The 26,185-nt window shown below is 45.9% G+C and overlaps 1 protein-coding gene across 1 annotated transcript in view; it reads left to right on the forward strand.

Moving 5' to 3' along the window:
* The window catches only part of LOC139566102 (uncharacterized), a 60,496-nt gene that overhangs the window by 31,099 nt on the left and 3,212 nt on the right, over positions 1-26,185 (forward strand). The window contains exons 6-15 of the mRNA XM_071387025.1: positions 998-1,156; positions 3,343-3,561; positions 4,775-4,875; positions 5,775-5,883; positions 6,883-6,945; positions 10,283-10,522; positions 18,273-18,343; positions 19,438-19,548; positions 19,627-19,724; positions 24,699-24,768. Of these exons, the coding sequence (XP_071243126.1) occupies positions 998-1,156; positions 3,343-3,561; positions 4,775-4,875; positions 5,775-5,883; positions 6,883-6,945; positions 10,283-10,522; positions 18,273-18,343; positions 19,438-19,548; positions 19,627-19,724; positions 24,699-24,768 (1,241 nt within the window). The remainder of the gene's footprint in view (positions 1-997; positions 1,157-3,342; positions 3,562-4,774; positions 4,876-5,774; positions 5,884-6,882; positions 6,946-10,282; positions 10,523-18,272; positions 18,344-19,437; positions 19,549-19,626; positions 19,725-24,698; positions 24,769-26,185) is intronic.

The following is a 26,185-nucleotide window of genomic DNA, read 5'->3' on the forward strand; positions in this document are numbered from 1 at the left end:
TAATGAGGGCTTAGAGGGAGAGCATTGCTCCTGTGTGTATAGTAGCATCTCCCGTAGCCCCAGGGTCTGACTGGCTCTGTGTAGGCTGACACAGACTCCACCTGGGGGGGCATCCTCTCCCGTGGAGGTCCTGGTTTGGTGGTGGGGTGGAGGGTTGATGACACCGGCTCAGGGCAAGGAGGAATGGGAGTTTGCTGGGTGTCTGGGTGAAGTGTGTGTTTGTTGTGTGTGCATGGGTATGATACCAAGCCGTCTCTGTGAAGCCTAGAGGGGACAGGCAGTCAGGGACTAATTGAGTTACAACCAGGTGTTGGAACCAGTTCAGGGAGCAGCGAAAACCCATTTTTCCTTTAGAGGAATGGAAACAGAACCGGGAAAGAAAGGGATCTCTAGTGTTGCGGAACAGAACCGTTACTTTTAAATCTTGAACCAGTTAATAATGTAATAATGTAAATTTTTGATCACATTTTTTCCCCCTAATGTCTAGTATATATTGTAATTCTGTAATTCAGTGAAGTTATGATGCTAGTAATAGCATAAACATATTCCAATTCACATCATGTCATGATGCCCAGCACTTCAAGCCAAGCCCCCTCCACGTCCACCCCTCTCTCTCGCTCTCTCCCCACCCGTGAAATTTCAGTCACATCTCTCGCCTGCACTTATCTGTCCTCAAACATGTAAACAACAAGCTTACACATTCCACAGCAAGCTGCTCTATCCACGCTTCTTGGTGGACTAAATGAAAGAACCATGTTGATTTCACAGGGTAAAAAATGAACGAAAAGGAACTGTATTAACTGTTACTTTTTGGGGGGGTTCGAACCGGTTCAGAACTTTATTATGCTGGTCGGAACACTGTAAATAAATAAATAGGGGTTCTGCTTGGAACGGATCCTCTATTTCTAACCCAATCCTCCATTTCTATTGCATCATGTAACACAGTACAGTAGTATGTTCTCTATGTGATATGCCCAACCTGTTTGTGCTGTTTCAGATGGCAGTGACACAGTGTCCACCTGGTCCCGCTGTTCTCAGGTCAGCTCTAGCCAGTCCCATGTGTTTGATGAACTGGAGGCCATCGCCCCGCGGACAGGCTCCTGTCTGTCCCTAGACCACCTACTCAGCCCAGCAGACTGCAGCCCACCTGGTACAGGTCCTGTACAGAGCACCCACATTATGTCCAGTAGATCGTATAAAATACCACTGATGTCACACCTGTCAAGGGTCTACACAATGATTACATCAGAAACGTGCTCTATATTTATGTCAAACATGTGCTCCTCTAACTGTAGACACTTGGAAAAGAAGAGCTTTGTTGTATGGCCATTGGATTTTTACTTTGTATCAAAGTTGGTGAATTAACTGTTTATTTTTTTAGAGCAGGTGAATGCTTAACCAGCTGCTTGTGGAATGTACCTGATGTTTAGAGTTGTTTCTACCTGGGCAGTCCATGGTGTTCAAATTAATTAGCATTATTTAGACAGTTATGTCAATGCAAAGGTCACGGCACCTAATTGTCTTTTTCCTATTTGTGGTTGTTGTTGTTGTTGTGGCCATGTTTGTCTGACCACCATTAATGAGACATGCTCTCCTTCCTCAGCCGCTCTAATGTAATGGACTGGGGTGTGACAGTGATGTGTGTATCTCAGCGCTCTGTTGTGGAACACTGTGTCACGTCTTTGTGTGTGTACAGTAAATGCGTGTGTGTGTGTCTCGAGGTTGGTCAGTTCAGTGAGCTGTGAAGTGGAACATTACCCAACGCAGACAGTGATTTTCTCACTCACTGAGGACTTCCCCAAGCTTCTCTCATCCCCTCTAATCCCTGACAAGGTGTTTAAGATGTTTAACCTGCTCGCTTGACCTGAACCTCCGTCTGACCTCCATGACCTTTGCCCTGAGGATGTGGTGGGATCATGTCAGTGGTGTAACATCTTCCTCAATTGACAAATATAGACATCTATTATCAGTATAGAGCCTGGAAAGCAAATACAGTGTGTCTTTACAATAGGTTGCATTGTCATGGCTAATGAGGGGGTTAACTCACAGCCTAACTGAAAGTGTGTCAACACAATGTGTTTCACCCACGCTGATCCACGGGACTTCCTTCACCACAACTCCTTAATCAATCAGACAGACAGACAGTTCCCTTTTTTCTCACCTGAAGGGGTTTACCTGACAAACAGAAACACACCCAGAGACACACGCAACGCATTGTAGAGGCAGGAGCACTCCCTAGGCCATGGGTAGGCAACCCTGGTCCTAGAGGTCCACAGGCACGTCATGTTTTTGATTTAACTGACCTGGAAGACCAGGTGTGTTGAATGTAGGGAATCACTCTGTTGGTCAGGTGTGGTGCCTAGTTGGAACAACATCCTGCAGTACCTGCAGCACTCCAGGTACAGGGTTGTCTACCCCTGATCTAGGCAGAATTCATTTAAAGTCGCTCAAAGTCTCTAAAAGTTAGTCGCTCAAAGGACATACTGTAAAAAATGCTGTACTGTACTTAACAACTAGAAAACTATCCAGATGTGATACTTTTTATGCGCTATAAAACACAATGCATTCCACTATGGCTGTGAGATGGTGGGACTGAGATTGCATTGAGAGGAGAAGCAGGGTTGACCTGCAGCGGAGCGTGATATGAGGCAGCTCCAGCCCAGCGGCTGTGTGAAATCCCCTCCCAGGGAACTGCATCTCCACACCCTGCTCTCTGCCTGGACGGCGTGGGCCGAGGATTTGCATGGGCAGGGAACCCACACTGTTACTGATCCCCTTTTAATTGGCCATGACAGAGAACTTTGGAGCCTAGGACTGGGGGGTGGAGCTGTAGGGTTGTCAGTCATATTTGCACACACACCTCACTGATCCATACAGGACTATTTCCTCTACCTCTAATCTGGTTCAGAGAGGCTATCCCTGGCATATCCCTGGTTATCCCTGGCCTATCCCTGGTTATCCAGGTGTCCCTGTGGTAACCCCCTGCACACAGGGAATCAGAGAAGGTGGTCACTCTGGTCCTGACTAATATATTTTTTGTTGAGTCCCGTGTAGCTCAGTTGGTAAACCATGGCTCTTGCAACACCAGGGTTGTGGGTTTGCGTCCCACAGCTGTGGGTGCTGCGTCCCACAGCATGAAAATGTATGTACTTGCTACTGTAAGTTGCTCTGGATAAGAGTGTCTGCTAAATGTAAAACTTTTTTTATTTTTATTAAATGAGTTAGTAGATGGACTGACTAGTGCAATGGACTCCATTAGTCCATTTTTAATGCTTTAGTTCTGATGTGTTGGATCTGCTGTTTCACATAATGTTCAGTTGGTACTGTATGTCACCTCTGCAGAGATGTCCCCAGGCCTGGCTGCTCTGACAGTGGGCTGTGACTCAGGGGACCTGGGCTCCCTGTCCCGTGTGCAGCTCCTGCTCCTGGACCGGTCGGACCCTGTGGAGCCCCACTGGCTCGCTGGTCAGGACAAGTACTCCCCAACAGAAGACAGAACAACAGGCCACACAGCGGAGCTCCGAGCCGGAAGACCTCTTAGTCCAAGACTGTATACTACAGGTATCCCTGATTTACAACTCAACACCCAACCCAGTCTGTGATTTATTTGTGAGTCAGTGAATATGATTGGACTGGCACGTCTTTATATACACAATGTGTTTGAGACATTGTCTCAGTAAGATTACTAGATGAAAACTCACTCCTTCGACAGTTTCTGTAACATCAGTTACAAGAGCCAAACTATGACCTTTGATAGAAACAGAAAAACCGTTGATTTCACAACAGGGAAAATCCAGACAGAGGAGTATTCTGTAGAATAGGTTGGACAGGGGAATACCAAACAGCGTTATGGGTGTGTGCCTGTCGTTCGTTTGCCGGCCTTGAGAGTAATGTCTTTACAGTGTAAACCGCCTCTCATCTGCTCCCAGGCATGCTGCTGCAGGCTCTTAACTGAAAGGCCATAAAGATATGGAGGCACATTTCTGGCTTTGGCAGAGCATTTTATTGGGAAATGATATGCCATATTAATAAAGATCAAACCGCTTCGCGTTTATCATTAACATGGAGACCTCAGCCCAGACACACAAAAGTATCTCTTTTAACAATGGCACAATCTGGATGTGATTGTGTCTGTGCGGCACGCGCATATCACTCTGGGTGATGCAAGAAATGGCATAGAAAGTTGACCAAAAGGAACATAAGTGGTAAAAGGAACATAAGTGGTCGATGAGCAATAAGCACGTCATATTGTAGTTTTATAGGCAAACAAAAGATGTGTAACTTGTTTTCCATGATATTGACAATACTAACGCTCAGTGTGATGCTTCTCCTCTGAATTGGCAATGGCCTTGAATACAGTCATTGAATCAAACTAAATCCTCTTCAATCGGTGACGTATCACTGTGGCCTGCCTGGAGATGTAGACATTGCAGGGAGCTAGTCTGTCTGTCTGTCCTCCTAGGTGTGTCTCCGGAACAATGTTTTCCCATTCTGTGTTTGCACCTGGCACGCTTCTGCGAGACAGGTGCTCCGCCATGTTTTTTTCCCCCTCTTTTTATATCAGTATTTGCAGAGATTAGGAACCATACTTTAAACGAATACATGGCATTACTCATATCGGTGCACGCACTCAAACACAAAGGAAAACATACACGCAAGCGTGTACACCGGGCACGTTGGCACACGCGCACACACAATCTATCCAGTTTGTGTCTTCAAATTGATGTGCGTGTCTGCATGGATGTGTGTGTGTGTGTGTGTGCGTTGTTGTCAGGCGTCCTGCAGCCCATCACAGCTGGCAGTTGTGGAGACGGCAGTGTGTCTGAGAGGTGTGTCGCCACAGGCAAAGTCCAGGGACAGGGTGAGCACACAATGGTGAGTGTCTGTAGGCCCTCCCCTAAACTACCCCTCACAACAACCCCCCCCCCCCCCCCCCCCCCCCCGTGGTTTTCATTCATCTCTTTAAATGACTATTGCACATTGTTGTTTAAACACGGACTATACAAACACACAGACACTGACTGAGACAAAGACCTCTATTTACAGTATAAACTTGAACTGGCGTGAATTTGTAACTGCCATCCCGGATCAAGCAGCCAAATTGTTGTTGATAATTGAAACACAATATAACAACAGTGAGAGAAGCGTGCAGTGCAGCAGGTGTGTAGTTAATCAGTCACAGGTCACCGGAGGGAAAGGCTGGTGACTGTACCACTGAAAGAGCAGACAGCCTATTTACACCACACTCCACTCAGCCCACTGCTCTATCCAAGGGGGGACCACTCACTCACACTTAGATGTGGCTCTATACAGGGGGGACTCTTTTGGAGGATGCGCCGCTGGTGGGATGGATCAGACAGGGTCAGGGGTGAGGGGTCAGGGGGTAAACGCAGCGCTGCGAGTGCCGGGGTGCAGTGGAATGGATGCAGGTGCTCCACGCGATAGACTATTCATCTCCTCTTTATGATGGAGGAGAGAGCTTCCTCTGCTTTCTGAAAGGCTCAATGTGCCTTATAAGCCCCCTGTGATTATGTCTAACCACAATGAAGGGTTCTGAGTACCCGGGGCATGATTCATGTTAGGCTATTTGCATACTGGACCACTACTACACCACAGGTTTAGAGTCTAGTGTGCTGGTACGGGATTGGCACGCATTATGTGGTTATAATGTGTTTTTTCTGTAATAGTCATGCCTGATTGGTCAATGTGGTTTGAACACAGGTCAGACTGAATAATGTGATCGTCGTGTCGTGGTTTTATGCTTGTGTTTTCAGCAGTCCCACACCGAGGATGGTTCCAGGTCACCATCGTCATGGATCAGTGATTCCAGTCCATCAGGCATCATATCCGGGTCCACCAGTTCCCAATGCGAGTCCTGCTGTGGTACTGCCTCGTATAACTCTTATCACATCCACACATAATGAACATGATCTCGTAACAACCTTATTGATTTGATTTCCTAATCGTTATACTTCAGCTTGCTCTGCATATTATGCATTCAACCCTTCTCTCTAAACTTAAGCATACAGCTCTGGAAACCCTCAACAGCTATCTTTAATCAGTCAATACCTACAAGAGGCTGTCCTTAACATGAGGGTTTGGTCTCCGTAAAAGCCCCCTCTGTCCATACTAGAGCGGGTCTTATTCAAAGCCATTGTGTTCTTACTGTCACCGCTGTGTTTGGCCGTGTTTCTCTGCGTCCGGTACATTTAAGCCTGATAATCCTCCGTAGAGCCGGCTGGCGAGCAGAGTGGTGCTCTCCTGTGTGGCCGTCTTGTGTACACTGATGAATAATGGGTTCAAAGGCAGAGCAAGTACTGTAGGACCAGAAACACAGAGAAAACAGGCTTCACAGGAAGGAAAGAGAAAGGAAAGATCAATTGGGTTTGACTTACCCCCTTTACATTTCTCTCTCTTCTGTGAAGCAGAGAGACACTCTTTTTGAGCTAAAACTTTCTCCCCATTCAATTTCTCCTTTTCCCTCTTCCCTCTCATCACTTTCTCCTTCGTCCTTCTTGTTCTTCCTCCACCTCTACTTCACCACATCTGTCCTCAGCCTGTGATCATGCCATGTGTTTTAACGCTGAGTGACTCTTGTATCAGTCATTGTGTTATGTTGGCCCTAATGGCTCGTGGCTCGCTGTGTTGCGGCTCAGTGACAGCACCACTATAAACCCAGTTGTCATACCTGTGATTCAGCGGCCATGCTTGAAGGCCACCGTGCTCAGCCATTAACTATGACCAAGGGCACAGTGACATGTAACATGTCCTCTTGGCTCCACTGCTTGTTGTCTGATGTCAGGACACCATGACTGGTGGGTTACACTCACTGGTCAGATACCAGGAGCTGTGTCACATGACTACATCTATGTTAACTTACAGATGGGGCGGAGTCCAAGGGAAGTGACCAAACCAGCCAGGCCCTTACCATCTTAAATGACAGGGGTGAGTGACATTTTAGTGAGATGTCTTAATGTGGGATAGTAAAGTTTTCCCACTGTATTATTACCTCTATTTTACAGGCCTGCAATGGAACGCTCATAATGCTCATTGGACATAAGACAAGCGTTTGTTGTGGTGGAGACCTAAAACATCCCGAAACCCCAAAAGACGGTCTTATTTACTGCAGCTCTGCGACAACAAACTTGTCACATAAAAAACAAGATGTCATCCCAGGTATCCTTGGTGATGGTCTGTGTGTTCTTGCACAATGACCTCTGGGAGGCCAAAGACATGGTCAGAGCCCAGGAGAGGGTCATGGGGAGGGCGCTGAGGGGTCAGCCCCGGGTTCAGCGAGCCTTTGCGAGGTGCCCAGTGTGTGGGATGGCTTTGTGTGGCCATAGGTTAGGTGAGATTGGGTTTCCAAGCGGAGGAACGGCGCAGTTAAAACTCTCAATAGAGCTCCCTAAGTAGTCCATAGAATGACACTGTTATGACTCAATGTGACACTATGGGGACAGCATTGTAGGGTGACAGCATGTTGTTCCAGTATGAATTTACGAATCCAATAAGGATTTTGACCTAAAAGTATGTATCCAAATAAAGAATATACAACAAATGTGAAATACAGACCCTGTTGTCGTAGTTATCAGTTCTGTTATAACAGGTTTATAGCTTTATAATGTGGCTTGTTTCAAATAAAGTGCATGAACCAATAGGCAGAATACAAGCCAATGTCACTTAGGCCAATGACTTACCCAGTCAGAAACATCATGCAATAAGATAAGATAAGTCAGTAAGATATGTGGTATGTCCCCAGTGAGCTCTCTGATAAGGTCTTTGTGCCTCTCTCTGTTATAATTAATTCATAGGTACAAATTCATGACTGTTTCAATTCTGCCCGGTCACTCCTGTGTTTACCCCAGAGTTTAGCATTCAGCTGTTACTGAAGACGTTAGTGCCCTAAGTGAATATCGTTATGAGCCGGGGCCACAAAAAGGACTAACCTGGACTGACCCTGGTAGATTGTTCCGGAAGGCTTCGGGGAGCCGCTAGCTGGACAGATTAGGGACGGTGATAGAGAAGGGAAAGACACTGGAGCAGAGATTAGTCGTGTTCCACCCCCCCCCCCCACCCCACCCCCCCACCCCCAAAGAGGACCACACACTGACAATGTAGCTGTGTCACCATTGTCACTAAACCACTGTCACTGTGGGCTCAGTGGCCATTGTCTCCTCCAAAATCCACCATCGTTTTCTCTCCCTCCTTGCCCTTTTTCAAACCTGGATTCATCCAGGCCCTTTGATTGGCACTTGTCAGCGGCTGATAGAGAGGATGACGTGTTGGAAAACGAACGTGCCGATAAAGGAGACCTGAAAAGGCCAATCCCTCTCCATGAATAATAATCTGGACGGATTTGCCTTTTTTGTCCGCCCCTCCCTTTATTCCAGCCTTTCTTCTGGACAGATAGAGGAGTCGAGGCTCTGGGTGGCATCGGTGAATGGCACTGATTGTTTCACTGACGCTCATCCCTTTCTCAAACACACAAAGAAAAAGATACAAGTCCAACCTTCCTGCTTCTTCCTGGTGCACTGGATGTTGGGGTGTTTCTGTGTGGAGGAGCAGTCAATGTGTGTATTTTTGTGTTCAGGGGCAGAGCCAGCCAGAAGGGGGGGTGGTGTGTGATTATTTGTTTGTCTTCGGTGGCCTTTTGAGATCAGGGAGGGGATTTGACTTGGCTACACACAGCCAAATCCAGCTATCTGCCACGATTCAGATGGCTCTGTTGGTATGGTAACCTGGTCTGTGTGTTTTAGATGGTTTCTAAGCAGGCCACTGTCTTGTTTCCAGCTTGAACTGACCAGTAATCACTCCTCAGCATTCACAGATTAGGCCATGTTAGAATAGGAGCTTTTAGAAAGGAAGGCACCAAATCGTGAATAATTTGGGCAAAGCTTTTACTTTGTATCAAAGATGACTCAGAGTCGCTATGTTTAAAATGACCAGTCTAGATGGGTCTTGTCCAATAATGAACATAAATATATTATGAAATGTGTTCATGTAAGATGTTAAAGCGCTTGCACAAATGCATCATTTCAGATAGCAATTGAACTAACATTTTGTCACCGTTCCTTCTAATTTCATGGTGCATAGGCATGCATTCTATAGAGTATGATATCATTTGTATTATACATCTCCTCGGTCCTTCCAATTTCGTTTAAATAAATAATCTAAACATGATTGATGTTGCACACAAATAAATATTGTAGACCGAATGATAAATTCTATGTTGTATCAGTGGACAGTATTTTACTACCCAAAAGCCTTTGACATTGAGAATTGTGCCCGACACAGAAACTGAAGTAGAGATGTGATTGTGTTCACTGTGGTGGAAGACGGATTGTCAAATGAGACATGACTATATCCATCTGAGCTGCTGACCTCTGACCTTTCAGCGCGATATATGATATATGATGACAGTCTGTGACGTTTTTGATGAAAGATAGATCTGAACCCTATCACTCTGTTGGTCAAGCTTTCTCCCGATCGTAATGTCTAACGAACACCATCGTAATGTCTAACGAACACCATCGTAATGTCTAACTAACACCAGTTAGTTGTTAGCTAGACATTACACCATCCTAATGCTGAAATATTGAAACTCGTTTGTTTTATGTGGTAACACAAGTAACACTTATGGTAAAGAATGACTACTATAGTAAAAAAAAAAAAAAAAGGACCTTGTAATCACAATCCAAGCCTCGATGTACCTTGAGTCTTCATTGATGGCACTCGTCGTCCCTGCGCTTCCAGGCCAGGAAGTGCATTCTGACATTTCATTGACTCCTAATTGGTGGCCAGTGCCAAATCGACTGAGTGGTTAAGTTTCCCGAAGGGAGTGTCCCTCTTTCAGTTAGGATGTGTAAAGAACAGAGGAGTGGAGATGTGATGTGATGTGACTGGGATGTTTAGGGAGGACAAAGAGGTGAATGTGTGTTTGTGAGGGGGGGGGGGGAGTGGTTGCAAAGTGATTTCTTAAGTAGCAAGATAGATGTACACAAATGCAGAACACCTAGCATGTTGACTTTCAAAGTGCTTTGTGGAACTCTACTAGGCACACAACAGTAATATTAAACTAAGTGAGTCAGCATCATGAAAATACAATAACCAGTGAATGAGCACCAGAAACAAGAAGGTGCCAAACCATAACCATAAACCGTGTTAGTTTCATAGATCTGCTTATGGGGATATGACTGCAATATGATGACCTCTCAGACTCAGATGGACTTTGAAATCTGCCCAATGCCATGAGATTATTCTCCATCTCTGTGTCCCCATCCAGGCCCCAGCCCAGACCAGGGGGTTCCAGTGAAGGAGGAGCCTGGTTGCCCTGATCGGGGGGAGCGAGGCTGGGCTTCCACAGGGGGCAGGAGAAGGCCCGGGAGGCTGGAGCGCAGGATGAGGGAGAAGGAGCGAAAAAGGGAGGAGAGAAAGACAAAGGTGCTAAACATCTACTCCAGACTCCAGGACAGCGGGCCCCTCCAGCCCAGCCGCAACAGGGGCCGCTCCAAGTTTGAGGACTGTGAGTGTATCAGTGTATCCATCCACCCTCACACATTTAAAACCCAAAACTGCCAACCGACACATATTGATCTGCCCACTGCCTCTTACCGTAAGGGAGCATGTTAGCAAAACACAAACGCATCTACGCTCAACACTGCGGCCTCTCAACTTTTTTAAATAATTATTCTCCCCAACACAATTTTCCTTTAGTCCAGAGCACAGCAGTCGATTTCACCATTTCAATTAGCTGCTTTGTAAACAGGAGTTTACCCTGAAATTCTTCAGTTTCTCCCAAATGTAAAATTTCTGTCATGCCACCCATTGTCACTGTGCCGAGCCTGGCAAGTCCCACAATGAGCCTGTAGTCCATGGGTCAAGGTTAAGGGGGTGGGGCCCCTAGACTGGTCCCTGGGTCAGGGTTTCTCCTGTGTGCACAGCCACTTGTCTGATTGGACAGGTTTGTTCATCCAGTAATAAACCGAGAGGAAGAACCCTGCAGCTGTCCTTCCACACAACAAAAGGAAGGTTTTTACCAATGATGAGCTTTTGTGTGTGTGTGTGTGGTGGGGAGAGGGAACTGTTTCTCTTTCATAAGTGTGTATTGGCTTCAACTATTTCTCAGATCTCAGCTCATTTTATATTTTTAGCAGTCGTCTTCAAGCATCATGTTTATGTCTGCTGGTGTAACTTTCTGTTTGTCTTTGTGGGTTTGTGTGATAATGAGTGTCAGTATGTGTGTGTGTTTGCACGTGTGTGTGGGCTGCTGCCCCTCGCTCAGACACGTGTAAATGTGTCCCCTCATTAGGGGCTGAAAGGCACTAATTGGCCTTAATTGGCACCCTCTCGTCTGACACTGACCACTGGCCAAAGCACTCCCAGAGAGACGCCTCTCAACGCACCCCTCCCTCGTTCCATTCTTCCTCTATGCACTTTTCTCCCACTTTCTTCCTTTACTTCCCCATCCATCCATCCATCCTTCCATCCATCCTTCCTACCCCTAGACATTCACTTTCTTCCTTTACTTCCCCATCCATCCATCCATCCTTCCATCCATCCTTCCTACCCCTAGACATTCACTTTCTTCCTTTACTTCCCCATCCATCCATCCATCCTTCCATCCATCCTTCCTGCCCCTAGACATTCACTTTCTCCAGTGCCTCTGTTTGTGCCACACTCCCTGTTTCCCATCAAGAGTACATGACTGGGCTAGCACAGTAGTAGAGAGACTGTGGATTGTACACAGGAAGGTGTACATGACTGTGTTATCACAGTAGTAGAGAGACTGTAGATTGTATACAGGAAGGTGTACATGACTGTGTTATCACAGTAGTAGATAGACTGCAGATTGTATACAGGAAGTATAAGCAATAGCGGAGTGATGATTGTTTTCATACAGATAAGAGCGTGGTCAGGTCTGAACCTCAATGTTTTCCTAGTAGGCTAGGAACATACAATGCCTGTGTTGACTGAGTGCATGATTGTTTTGGATAGATACGCAAGAGGGATGACTGTAAGTGCATGCAGGGAGACTGGTGCCCCCTCGGAGCTCCATTGTGTGCTGTTGTCCCATGGAGTGCTGCTCAGTAGCTGTACCTGTGCTGCTGGCGACAGTGACTCACTCTGCCAGGGTCTCTGATGAATGTCAGTGTTGATGGGGAACACCTGGCGGCCCCGTGACTGCACCGCCTCAGCCCCGCCCCCCCGGACGCCACTCAGCCTCCCGTGTATTAGCGTTCTATTCAGTTAGGTGGGGAATCCACTGCAGTCGTTTGCTCGGTTGTTTTCACCGCAATGAATAGCTTCTCAATGAATGAGCAAGGGAGACCAATCACTTAGAAAAGAGGGTGTATGTGTGTGTGTGTCTGCACGCATGCGCCTGTGTCTGTGTGTATATGTATGTATCTGTGTGTGTGTGTGTGTCGGTGTGTGTGTGTGCCCGTGCGCTAGGGTACAGTGCCTTTATGTAACGGCTGTTTGCTCAGCCTTTGATCTAGAATACCTCTGTGTATTTACCATTAGCGCCAAATGACTGGACAAACAAACAGCCAGCCTATTGATGAGCATCAGCGTGGAATATGCACGTTAGCTGCCGCTGTTTTCAAAGAGCGCAGAGAAGGAGAGAGGCAGAGAGCGGCAAAGTGAATCTGTCAAAGAGTCTATTATATGGTGTCTGAACAGAGAGGGCCCTCCACAATGGCTTTATTAATGGCATAATGTCAAGGAGAGGCTGGGCAATAACACAGAATTTGGCTTTGTCAGCTTATCAGTACAGATCAGTTATAGCAGATGATTAGAGGCTTTGAGGACTTATCTTTGTGGATCTGTGTGTGTGTGTGTGTGTGTGTGTAGCAGCGCTAGGTGATTGGACGTAGGCGTGTGTATGAGTGTGTGTATGCGAGCTGTGGTTTGTGGTGAGGTGGGTGGCATGCTGCCAGGGTCGGGAGTGTGGCGCTGCGTGTGTCTTTGTTTGTTTTCCTGACAGACTTTTCCCCCTCATCCTTTTGGGGAAAGTGAAGGGGCGGAGCCACGGGTCCATGGAGCAATGATGAGGCCTGTTGCCAAATTCTGCCCCCCCTCCTGAATCCACCATGCTCAAAGGGACTGGAGCACACTGCCAAATTCTCCTCCGACTCAAAAGAGATGTTGAATAATATTTGGTTGCGTTATTAAAGAATCACGAAAAGTTGATGAACTATCCTGTAAATATGGTTCTAAGTTTCTTTCATGTAAAACGATAACATCATGTAATCGTCATTGATGAATTGGCTAGTCTGGCCATGAATCCTTAGCCACTGCTGTTACAAGACTAGAGGAAATGTACAATATGTTTAAGTAATGTCCGACCCCCTGTCTTCAGCTAACAGTTGTGTGTGGATATGGACATTGTCTTAGATACACACTCTCTGTGAATGAGTTTCAACATTGAGTGGAGCTCAGGAATGAAAGGACGGATGATCTCCTCCTGCACCTCCTACTGGCCTACTGAAGCTCTCAACCTCCTGCTTGTGTAATGCTGTTACTGTAACATGTAGTCTTCATATAAACCTCATTGGTTGCTCCATTGTGTAATTAATGCACGTAAATATACTCTAGAATCGTATCATGGAACAATCTAGACCAGTTTGGTTGAATTAATGTCAGTGAATGGATGATTTTATTATCATCATACAACATGTCAAACTACTCAAACTATACTGAAGCTTTGGTTTATTTTAAGAATGTAGGACTAGCACTCATTATGTCATGTTTTGACGCTACAGAATTAAATCATAGCACTTAAAGAGCTTAAAACACAACGTATCCCCAAAGGTTCCCATGTAGTCTGTCTGTTGTGTTACCGTCACAGTGGATAACGTTTGAGCCTAGCCAACACCATGGAAAATCCATGCTCATTACATGAATGTAATTACTCTAAATACAGGTTTTTAATCAGACACTGTGCGGGTTTGGTTGGGCTCTGACGTTCTCCCGCTGGAAAAACGGGGTCATTTCTCCTCTAGCACTGAATGTGACCTTTGTTTGGGGAATTATGGATACTTGATACATGTGATGATGAGCAGAAACAAAGGTCTGGGATTAAGCGGGGAAGAGAGGGAGCGAAATAAACAAGAGGACAACACGTGATATAACACAATAGAACCACAGTTTACATTTCTTGACTATAATGTACGGTATTGAGAACGTTTGTTGTTGCAGTCATTCAGTTATTCCGACTTAACCTAGATTTCGATCAAAAATAACGGTTATATGCAAACTACTTTCTCACTTTGAATGATTGTTTTGTTCAGATTGTGACTGTGTGAGAAAGTATTAATCGTGCGTTCATGAATGCCTGCACGGTGTCAGATCAGCAATCAGGCCGTTTGTCATCTCTCAGCTGGAGACATTGACAGTGATGTCCAAGTGTGTGTTAAATGAGATGTGACTGGTGGCTTTTCGCCGTCTGCGGACCGGTGGACATCTTTGTGGTGACTGAAGAAACTGAACAAAAAGCAGCAAAACAAACGGCAGTGAAAGTGAACCTCCTTGCTCATCATCATCACGGCCCCATTGTTCCTCCCTCAATCGCTACTGAATCGCCTCACTCTCATTACAGATTACAGGTTTAGCGGAGTGACTCTCCCCTTTCTCTCGCCTTTCTGTGCCACGGTCCTTCTCTTGATTAACATTTTCTGCTAGGCTTCACACCAAAGGCACAACCTGTGTGCTTTAAAGGCCATCTGAAAAAAAAGCCATCATGCGCTGGAGTGGAATCAGATAAGGCTATCTGGCAGGAGGTTTTAGTGCCTGCGCTTTGTCCCGCTCCTCCACCCGCCTTCGCTTCCTCCCTCAATCTCTCACTCCACTGCACCTTTTGTCCGGCTGATTTCCCGACGGAGTGGCCCCCTCAGTCGCAGACCCCCTGATCTATTCCCTCCAACACGGACTGGTGTGTGTGTGTGTGTGTGTGTGTGTGTGTGTGTGTGTGTGTGTGTGTGTGTGTGTGTGTGTGTGTGTGTGTGTGTGTGTGTGTGTGTGTGTGTGTGTGTGTGTGTGTGTGTGTGTGTGTGTGTGTGTGTGTGTGTGTGTGTGTGTGTGTGTAAAAGTGAGTGCCTGTGGGCACACATCAGGCCTGAGAGGTGCAATTCAGAGGCCCAGGAAAGAGAAGAAGCCCTAGGATAGAGAAAGAGAGAGCACTACCTACCAGGGACAGGACTGATGGGAACTGCCTCAGCCCGCCACCATGCTAAAGAGAGGAGACGGGGGATCCATTTACTCTGTTACAGAAGCTGTCAATTCACTTCATTGGATTGATCAGTGCACTGATCCAGGCAGTGGAGTGTGTGTGTGTCTATTGAAGAGGGTTAGATTGGGGTCTGGGGGCTAGCTAATACCCATCCCAGACGCTGCTCGGGGACCGAACGTGTGACTCGTGGGTCTCAGCGAAAGCCCCTTCTCGTCACAGATATTTGCAAACAGATGTACACAGCCGCCCCGCAGGTTTTGATCAATCAAGCTTTAACAAGTCAAGTTGTCTGGATGCGAATGTAACAATTTGCATGTGAAAGGCAGAGGCTGCGGAAGGCCTGGTTTTGATTAGGCCTAAGCAGATAAATGGCAGATTGAAACGGCCCCCTGCAACCGGGGAGCAACCCAGAGGTCCAGGGGTTTAAGTCAGACTGATACAAACTCTGTTTCTGTTACTTTCTTCTGCTACCCAATGAATAGATCCATTATTCAGTGGACTCTTTCTCATCTCTACTGAATTGAAGTGGAAGCAGCTTAAAGAGCTCTCCCCTTCTCTCCCCTTCTCTTTCCTTCCTCTCTGCTTCTCTCCCATTCTCTTCCCTACTCTCCCGTTTCTCCTTTCTGCTGCTTTCTCTTCTCCTCCTCCAGATTTGCTTTCTGAAATTGACGTGGATGTGTGATTAGCTATCATAGCAAACGAGATGTAGTCCCTTCAGTTGCTATCTGAAATGTTGACCACTGTAGACTTGTGGCATCCTCAACATCCGTATATATACAGTTGAAGTCGGAAGTTTACATACACCTTAGCCCAATACATTTAAACTCAGTTTTTCACAATTCCTGACATTTAATCCTAGTAACCTGTCTTAGGTCAGTTAGGATCACCACTTTATTTGAAGAATGTGAAATGTCAGATTAATAGTAGAGAGAATGATTTATTTCAGCTTTTATTTATTTCATCACATTCCCAGTGGGTCAGAAGTTTACATACACTCAATTAGTATTTGGCAGCATTGCGTTTAAATTGTTTAACTTGGGTCAAACGTTTCAGGTAGCCTTCCACAAGCTTCCCACGAAAAGTTGGGTGAATTTGGCCCATTCCTCCTGACAGAGCTGGTGCAACTGAATTAGGTTTATAGGCCTCCTTGCTCGCACACGCTTTTTCAGTTCTGCCCACAAATTTTCTTTGGGATTGAGATCAAGGCTTTGTGATAGCCACATAGCTTGACTTTGTTGTCCTTAAGCCATTTTGCCACAACTTTGGAAGTATGCTTGGGGTCATTGTCCATTTGGAAGACCCATTTGCGACCAAGCTTTAACTTCCTGACTGATGTCTTGAGATGCTGCTTCAATATATCCACATAATTGTCCTTCCTCATGAAGCCATCTATTTTGTGAACTGCACCAGCCCCTCCTGCAGAAAAGCATCCCCACAACATGATGCTGCCACCCCCATGCTTCACGGTTGGGAGGGTGTTCTTCGGCTTGCAAGCCTCCCCCTTTTTCCTCCAAACATAACGATGGTCATTATAGCCCAAAATTTATATTTTTGTTTCATCAGACCAGAGGAAATTTCTCAAAAAAGTACGATCTTTGTCCACATGTGCAGTTGCAAACCGTATTCTAGCTTTTTTATGGCAGTTTTGGTGCAGTGGCTTCTTCCTTGCTGAGTGTCCTTTCAGGTTATGCCGATATTGGACTCGTTTTACTGTGGATATAGATACTTTTATACCTGTTTCCTCCAGCATCTTCACAAGGTCCTTTGCTGTTGTTCTGGGATTGATTTGCACTTTTCGCACCAAAGTAAATTATTCTCTAGGAGACAGAACGCGTCTCTTTCCTGAGCGGTGTGACGGCTGCGTGGTCCCATGGTGTTTATACTTGCGTACTATTGTTTGTACAGATGAACGTGGTACCTTCAGGCATTTGGAAATTGCTCCCTAGGATGAACCAGACTTGTGGAAGTCTACAATTTTTCTTTTGAGGTCTTGGCTGATTTCTTTTTATTTTCCCATGATGTCAAGCAAAGAGGCACTGAGTTTGAAGGTAGGCCTTGAAATACATCCACAGGTACACCTCCAATTGACTCAAATTATGTCAATTAGCCTATCAGAAGCTTCTAAAGTCATGACATGATTTTCTGGAATTTTCCAAGCTGTTTAAAGGCACAGTCAACTTAGTGTATGTAAACTTCTGACCCACTGGAATTGTGATACAGTGAATTATAAGTGAAATAATTTGTCTTTAAACAATTGTTGGAAAAATTACTTGTGTAATGCACAAAGTAGATGTCCTAACCGACTTGCCAAAACTATAGTTTGTTTAACAAGAAATTTGTGGAGTGGTTGAAAAACGAGTTTTAATGACTCCAACCTAAGTGTATGTAAACTTCCGACTTCAACTGTATATAATTTCTAAAATGTGTACTACGTGCTCAAACCCCTTTACTTGTATTAAACGTTTCCCCTAAAGTGGGTTATGATGCCTGTTTCTCTTAGTCAATCAATACATTGACCTCAACTGATCCCAGGTCTGTAAAAACTCCTCTCTCTCTACACACACAAAGACTTAGCAGCCAAGTGCCACAGGAGGCCCCTGAGTGTGCTGCCTGCCCGGCTGGGAACCCCAGTGAACACACTGGCCCTTATTGCGCCCCCCCCCCCCTAACACCACCACTACCAGAGGGATGCTGCTGTCCTCACATTGATAAAGACCAGACTCTCACACACGCACCGACACATACACACACCTGAATCCTGGCATACTGTATATCTAGATATTAATTGGAAAACGTTCAAAAATCTCACAGATGTTTTGTGATCAGTATGAAATCAGATAAATAAGATATAAACCCAGTTTGAGATAATATTAAGTTTATATTTCAGTTTGGTGATGTGTGAGGATTTGTAAGCAGTTGATTTGAATTTAACACTATAGCAGAGGGTTGTGTGTGGCTTCTCTTCCCGCTAGAGAGCCTGTTAAACACAGAGGTTTGTATTTACTCTCTTCTCCCTCTTCTCCTCTTCCTTTCTTTCTTGCAGTCGACTTCTTGGCAAAGTATTGCATTTTCAGCCAGGAGAAGCTGGCAGAATACAAAAGGGCTTTTGAAGCAGTAAGTGAAAGGGGATTTAAACCCTCTCTGTTCACACTATGCCTCAGATACACTCCCTCTTTCTTCCTGGTTTTCTGTCTCTCTCTTTATCTAGTTCTTACTCTCTCCTTTTCACTATTCCTGTCTCTCTCTCTCTCTAGTTCTTACTCTCTCTCCTTTTCACTCTTCCTGTCTCTCTATTTCTCTAGTTCTTACTCTCTCTCTCTCCATTTCACTATTCCTGTCTCTCTATTTCTCTAGTTCTTACTCTCTCTCTCCTTTTCACTCTTCTTGTCTCTCTATTTCTCTAGTTCTTACTCTCTCTCTCTCCATTTCACTATTCCTGTCTCTCTATTTCTCTAGTTCTTACTCTCTCTCTCCTTTTCACTATTCCTGTCTCTCTCTCTCTCTAGTTCTTACTCTCTCCTTTTCACTATTCCTGTCTCTCTCTCTCTCTAGTTTTTACTCTCTCTCTCCTTTTCACTCTTCTTGTCTCTCTATTTCTCTAGTTCTTACTCTCTCTCTCTCCATTTCACTATTCCTGTCTCTCTATTTCTCTAGTTCTTACTCTCTCTCTCCTTTTCACTATTCCTGTCTCTCTCTCTCTCTAGTTCTTACTCTCTCCTTTTCACTATTCCTGTCTCTCTCTCTCTAGTTCTTACTCTCTCTCTCCTTTTCACTATTCCTGTCTCTCTCTCTCTCTAGTTCTTACTCTCTCCTTTTCACTATTCCTGTCTCTCTCTCTCTCTAGTTCTTACTCTCTCTCTCTCCATTTCACTATTCCTGTCTCTCTATTTCTCTAGTTCTTACTCTCTCTCTCCTTTTCACTCTTCTTGTCTCTCTATTTCTCTAGTTCTTACTCTCTCTCTCTCCATTTCACTATTCCTGTCTCTCTCTTTCTCTAGTTCTTACTCTCTCTCTCCTTTTCACTCTTCCTGTCTCTCTATTTCTCTAGTTCTTACTCTCTCTCTCTCCATTTCACTATTCCTGTCTCTCTTTTTCTCTAGTTCTTACTCTCTCTCTCCTTTTCACTCTTCCTGTCTCTCGTGATTCTAACTTTGCTTACATGATGATGTTGTTGTTGTTGATGATAATGTTGACGATGATCCCTTCAGGTTGACAGCGATGCTGATGGTTACATTTCCTGCCTGCAAGTGCTGCTGGCACTAAAGAAGATCATCCCTCCAGAGCTGCTAACTGATGAAGAAGAGATATATGTCTACAGGGTAAATACTACAATACACACAACACACACACACACAACACCTTCTGTATCACTTTGACCATGATGGTTTTTCTCTCAGATCCTGGAGATGGTGGATTTCAGGGTGACAGATGGACTTACAGACCTGAGGCTCTTTGCTGTGATTGCGAGCCTGGCGCAGAAAATAGCCACCATGGAGTGAGTATTCCAAGTCACTAATCCAACTCCCTTTTCACAATGAAGTCGGAAGAGGTGTCACTGACCACCCCACCATGAATATGAATAATAGTGTGTGTGTATGCATCAGTATGTCTGTCCACTGTGTATGCATCAGTATGTCTGTCCACTGTGTATGCATCAGTATGTCTATCCACTGTGTATGTCTGTCCACTGTGTATGCATCAGTATGTCGGTCCACTGTGTATGCGTCAGTATGTCTGTCCACTGTGTATGCATCAGTATGTCTGTCCACTGTGTATGCATCAGTATGTCTGTCCACTGTGTATGCATCAGTATGTCTGTCCACTGTGTATGTCTGTCCACTGTGTATGCATCAGTATGTTGGTCCACTGTGTATGCGTCAGTATGTCTGTCCACTGTGTATGTCTGTCCACTGTGTATGCATCAGTATGTCTGTCCACTGTGTATGCATCAGTATGTCTGTCCACTGTGTATGCATCAGTATGTCTGTCCACTGTGTATGTCTGTCCACTGTGTATGCATCAGTATGTCTGTCCACTGTGTAGACATCAGTATGTCTGTCCACTGTGTATGCATCAGTATGTCTGTCCACTGTGTATGCATCAGTATGTCTATCCACTGTGTATGTCTGTCCACTGTGTATGCATCAGTATGTCGGTCCACTGTGTATGCGTCAGTATGTCTGTCCACTGTGTATGCATCAGTATGTCTGTCCACTGTGTATGCATCAGTATGTCTGTCCACTGTGTATGCATCAGTATGTCTGTCCACTGTGTATGTCTGTCCACTGTGTATGCATCAGTATGTTGGTCCACTGTGTATGCGTCAGTATGTCTGTCCACTGTGTATGTCTGTCCACTGTGTATGCATCAGTATGTCTGTCCACTGTGTATGCATCCGTATGTCTGTCCACTGTGTATGTCTGTCCACTGTGTATGCATCAGTATGTTGGTCCACTGTGTATGCGTCAGTATGTCTGTCCACTGTGTATGTCTGTCCACTGTGTATGCATCAGTATGTCTGTCCACTGTGTATGCATCAGTATGTCTGTCCACTGTGTATGCATCCGTATGTCTGTCCACTGTGTATGTCTGTCCACTGTGTATGCATCAGTATGTCTGTCCACTGTGTATGCATCAGTATGTCTGTCCACTGTGTATGTCTGTCCACTGTGTATGCATCAGTATGTCTGTCCACTGTGTATGCATCAGTATGTCTGTCCACTGTGTATGCATCAGTATGTCTGTCCACTGTGTATGTCTGTCCACTGTGTATGCATCAGTATGTCTGTCCACTGTGTAGGCATCAGTATGTCTGTCCACTGTGTATGCATCAGTATGTCTGTCCACTGTGTATGCATCAGTATGTCTGTCCACTGTGTATGCATCAGTATGTCTGTCCACTGTGTATGCATCAGTATGTCTGTCCACTGTGTATGCATCAGTATGTCTGTCCACTGTTTATGCATCCGTATGTCTGTCCACTGTGTATGTCTGTCCACTGGGTATGCATCAGTATGTCTGTCCACTGTGTATGCATCAGTATGTCTGTCCACTGTGTATGCATCCGTATGTCTGTCCACTGTGTATGTCTGTCCACTGTGTATGCATCAGTATGTCTGTCCACTGTGTATGCATCAGTATGTCTGTCCACTGTGTATGTCTGTCCACTGTGTATGCATCAGTATGTCTGTCCACTGTGTAGGCATCAGTATGTCTGTCCACTGTGTATGCATCCGTATGTCTGTCCACTGTGTATGTCTGTCCACTGTGTATGCATCAGTATGTCTGTCCACGGTGTATGCATCAGTATGTCTATCCACTGTGACTGCATCAGTATGTCTGTCCACTGTGTATGCATCGATATGTCTGTCCACTGTGACTGCGTCAGTATGTCTGTCCACTGTGTATGCATCGATATGTCTGTCCACTGTGTATGCCTCTGTGTGTGTGTACTGTTTTGAGTGTGTTTGTGTATGCCTGTGAATATATTAAGACTACAACATGCCTAGTCAGGCCATTTAAAGCTGACCTGGGCAGTCATGATCCCAGTACAGAACCCCATCACACTGATTAGAGTTTGGGGCCTCTGTCACTACATTATATCCCATATGCCACAGATTCCCACACACTGCACGTTTCTCCCTGGCCGTGGTTTATGGCTGAGTACTAAGTACTGTGAGCAGGGCCCGCCTGAAGCTCCAGGGGTCTCCAGGGGTCAGGGGCTGCTCAGGGAGACACAGTCCAGTGTGAGAGCTCCCTCTCAGGGTGGACGCGGCCAGTGTCATGGGTCCCCTGATTTACGGCTGGCCCTTTGTGCGGCCCCGTGAAGAGGAGAAGAGGCTCCTACTCAATCCCATCTATGCCTATAGACTGTCTGACTTCTCCAGAAATGGAGAGAGTCTGACTGGGGTGTTTAGTCTGGAAAGAAGTAATTGTGATCGTGATGATTCATTTTAACCTCCAGTACATGGAAATGGAACATTTTCAGAGAACTTGTAAATGGTTCCTGGATATATCTAACAGGTGCCATGCCCAATCATTAACATCTCAGACAATACTGGCATGTAATACTTCCAGAGTTTCCTAAACTGCTAATTTTCATCTGTAGGTCCTTAGATGGAAGTACAAGCTTCAAGACAAATTAGTCGTCTTAATACCCTTCCCTAAAAAACAATAGCGTCAGTCTCTCATCTGGTCCTAGCTGAACTAAATTGATCCTGTTACCTGCTCTAATCCTGTTGATTTTAGTCATAGCGTAAAACTAATCTGTAACAGTAGCCCAACAATACTACTCTCTGGCTGCCTTTGAGGATTCACCAGCATGAGTATCCCAAATAATGATGTACCATGCCGTTATTTCCCCCTTCCCCCGCAATTCCCTTTCTATCCTTTACAACTTCAGTCAACTATTCAATCTAGTTCTCCCCTCTGTGCCTCAGTCTCTCTCTTTCTCACTCTCTCTCTCAATATCTCTCTCTCTCTCTCTCTCAATGTCTCTCTCTTCTCTGGCGTGTTGCCCCTGACTCAGTCCATCTGTCCCTGTATAACACTGTGCTTCTCAGCCCTCCTTGTACATCGCTATTCCCCCAGGGCAGGTCACATGACCTGAGAGACACATTTCCATACAGCAGCAGCCCATCGGAGCCAGGGTTGCATTCCCTTACAGGACACCAGTGGAGCCTCATGCCCCCACTGAACCCCCCTGAACCTGGAAGATCTGTAGTGGAATTTCACTCCTCGCTCCTAGTAGTCTTTCCTCATTCTGACCTTGTGTGTGTGTGTGTGTGTGTGTGTGTGTGTGTGTGTGTGTGTGTGTGTGTGTGTGTGTGTGTGTGTGTGTGTGTGTGTGTGTGTGTGTGTGTGTGTGTGTGTGTGTGTGTGTGTGTGTGTGTGTGTGTGTGTGTGGTGTGTGTGGTTCTAGTGCATTATTTTGAATGAATCTAGTAAAAGCCGCATGATGGTAGAACAGTAATTCCCAATGTTCCTGCCAATTCACTAGTGACTCAGACCACTGAGAGGGAGGAGGTGTTCATTTGGCAATGAGCAGGGAAACCTGAGACCCTAGACGGTTGAACCGCTCACCTTTAAATAGACTGACCCACAATGCAATGTACCTCTCACCCTCTTTCTTCTCACTTCTGAGTCCCTCCAAATGCATTCTCCTCTTCTTCTCCCTCAGACCTGCTTTTATTCATTCTCTCCTTCCTTCACACTGCATTCAGACCAACTGTGGCCTGCTCAAATCCCTCTCTTCCAAAAACAAGTCTCAATTTCTACCTGTCACTCGATTTTAACTGGGTCAGCATGCGTTTGCGTTCCAACACTGACCCCCAACCTCATCATGCCCCTGCCCCCTTAATGGAGGAGTGACCGCCAAAATGTTGGACATTACGTAAGTACGAAGTCTGCTGGGTTGTCCACGGCAGGGTGCCGTAGGAGGGCCAACAAAAGAAGTGGGTTAGGCTGCTATTATCCTCCTCACTGGTCCTTCCCGGACCCATGTTTGGGGGCGGCCATTATCATGACTGTCCTTCCCTGCACCGTCATTTGGGCTCTTTTACTGCAAACCAAGTGCAATTAATGATCATTAGCTGCCCTGTCTCCCCTCGTTCCCGTCAAGCCCCTCCCGTCTTGGCCCCGGTTAGGGAAGTGGGCCAGTCGCAGCGCTGGGGGCACTCAGGCGTGCGCTCAACTCGGTGGCAGAGTGCTGATTCCATTCTTTCCCACTAACAGGCCATTCAGCGCGTGGGCCGGGCCGGGGAGGGACGAGGGCTCATTAGCACGGGGGGCTCGTTAGAGACCGGGGGACGGCCGTCGCTGTGCCACACGCTGGACAGGAGAGGTCTGTCCCAACACAATCGTCTGTGTCTCTGTCTAATTATCTGAACGGGGACTAGATTGTGTCGGTCAGCGAATGGTCACATTGCACCAGAGCGTGCCCTGATCCCCGGTCTCCCCCTCCCCCTACCTCCACTGAACCCCCCACCCCCACCCTACTACCCCTCGCCCACCACCCTCACCACCCTCTCACTGTCTCCATCCAGAGCAGTTTTATCCGTTAGCTGTGGCGGGATGTCCCCGTATCCATGGTCATTGTTTGGGGGACAGGCCACGGTGAGCAACCACAATGGGCTCAGAACACTTTACCATCACATCTGCCCAAACAGCGTCACATGGGAGAGCCCCGCCAAAAAACACCCGCCACAGGGACCCAGACCTCCCCAACTGGGCCACCTCTCCTGTTTTTCTGTTTACTCTCTCTTTCTCGCCTTTACCCTAACACTATAGTGACACTGTAGAGATATCCACAAAGAGATGTAGTGAGATTCATTTTGACCGTACGTGTGCATATTTATATGACAAAGAGGATGTTTCAAAAGGAGAGGGATTTTTAAGTTCCTCTGAGTGTGTCATGATCAGTGTCATGATTGTCTCCTGAATGACACTGTCTGTGTCTCTTTTTTCCCAGTGTATTTATGCGTTCCCTGATAAGCAAAATGGACTTCCATTCTTTGGCATTAAAGCTATACAAAGCAAAGGTAATGACAACATTTGGTTTGTATTATCTCATGCCTGTTGAATCAACATCTTCAGTATGGACGCCGGTCTACAGTGCCTTCAGAAAGTATTCACACCCCTTGACCTTTTCCACATTTTGTTGTGTTATGACCTGAATTTAAAATATATACTGTAGATTAAATAGAGATGTTTTTGTCACTGGCCTACACACAATAACCCATAATGTCAAAGTGGAAATATGTTTTTTCTAAATTTGTAAAAATGTATTCAAACTGAAAAGCTGAAATGTCTTGAGTCAATAAGTATTCAACCCCTTTGTTATGGCAAGCCTAAATTAGTTCAGGAGTAAAAATGTGCCTAACAATTCACATAATAAGTTGCAGGGTGTAATGAACACGAGGGGAGACAGAGAGCTGGTTTCAAGCGCAGGGTGCAGCAGGTGTTTATTGCAATGGACCACAGGAGGAGGCAGGTAGCTGGGTCCAGGGGCAGGCAAAAGGCCACACACAGGGGGTCCAAAAGGGCAACAGCACAGGCAGGGAAAAGGCTAGTAACGTAGTCCGGGAGATCAGGCAATAGGTAGATAACAGGACATCCGATAGGCTAAAGTACAGGCAGGGAATAGGCAAAAGGCGTTGTTAGTGAGGCAGGCAAAAACTATCATACACGGGAGGAGTAAATCAAGGGAAAACCAGAGCTCCGAATGCCGTGTGTCACAAAACAAACAATACCTCACAATGATGGGGTTGCAAAGAACTGAACTAAATAGTGTGTGATAATGACATACAGGTGTGTGTGAACAGGTGATTAGAATTCAGGTGATTGGGATCTGGAGAGTGAGCTGCGTTCAGGGGATCTAGGTGTTTGAGAGTGTGAGCTGGAAAGTGGGCTGGAAAGTGAGCTGTGTTCAGGGGATCTACGTGTTTGAGGGTGTGAGTTGGAAGCAAACGTTACACAGGGACTCACTCTGTGTGCAATACTAGTGTTTAACATGATTTTTGAATGACTACCTCATCACTGTACCCCACACATACAATTATCTGTAAGGTCCCTCAGTCGAGCAGTGAATTTCAAACACAGGCTCCCGAGTGGCGCAGCGGTCTAAGGCACTGCATCTCAGTGCAAGTGCACCAGTGCACTGGTTTGAATCCAGGCTGAATCACATCCGGCCGTGATTGGGAGTCCCATAGGGCGGCGCACAATTGGCCCAGCGTCGTCCGTGTTTGGCCGGGGTAGGCCGTCATTGTAAATAAGAATTTGTTCTTAACTGACTTGCCTAGTTAAATAAAGGTTAAAAACATTTATTTTTATTTTTATAAACACAGATTCAACCACAAAGACCAGGGAGGTTTTCCAATGCCTCGCAAAGGAGGGCACCTATTGGTAGATGGGTAAAAAAATAACAGACATTGAATATCTCTTTGAGCATGGTGAAGT

Source organism: Salvelinus alpinus, chromosome 37 (genome assembly GCF_045679555.1).
Source record: "Salvelinus alpinus chromosome 37, SLU_Salpinus.1, whole genome shotgun sequence".
NCBI classification, from domain to species: Eukaryota; Metazoa; Chordata; class Actinopteri; order Salmoniformes; family Salmonidae; genus Salvelinus; species Salvelinus alpinus.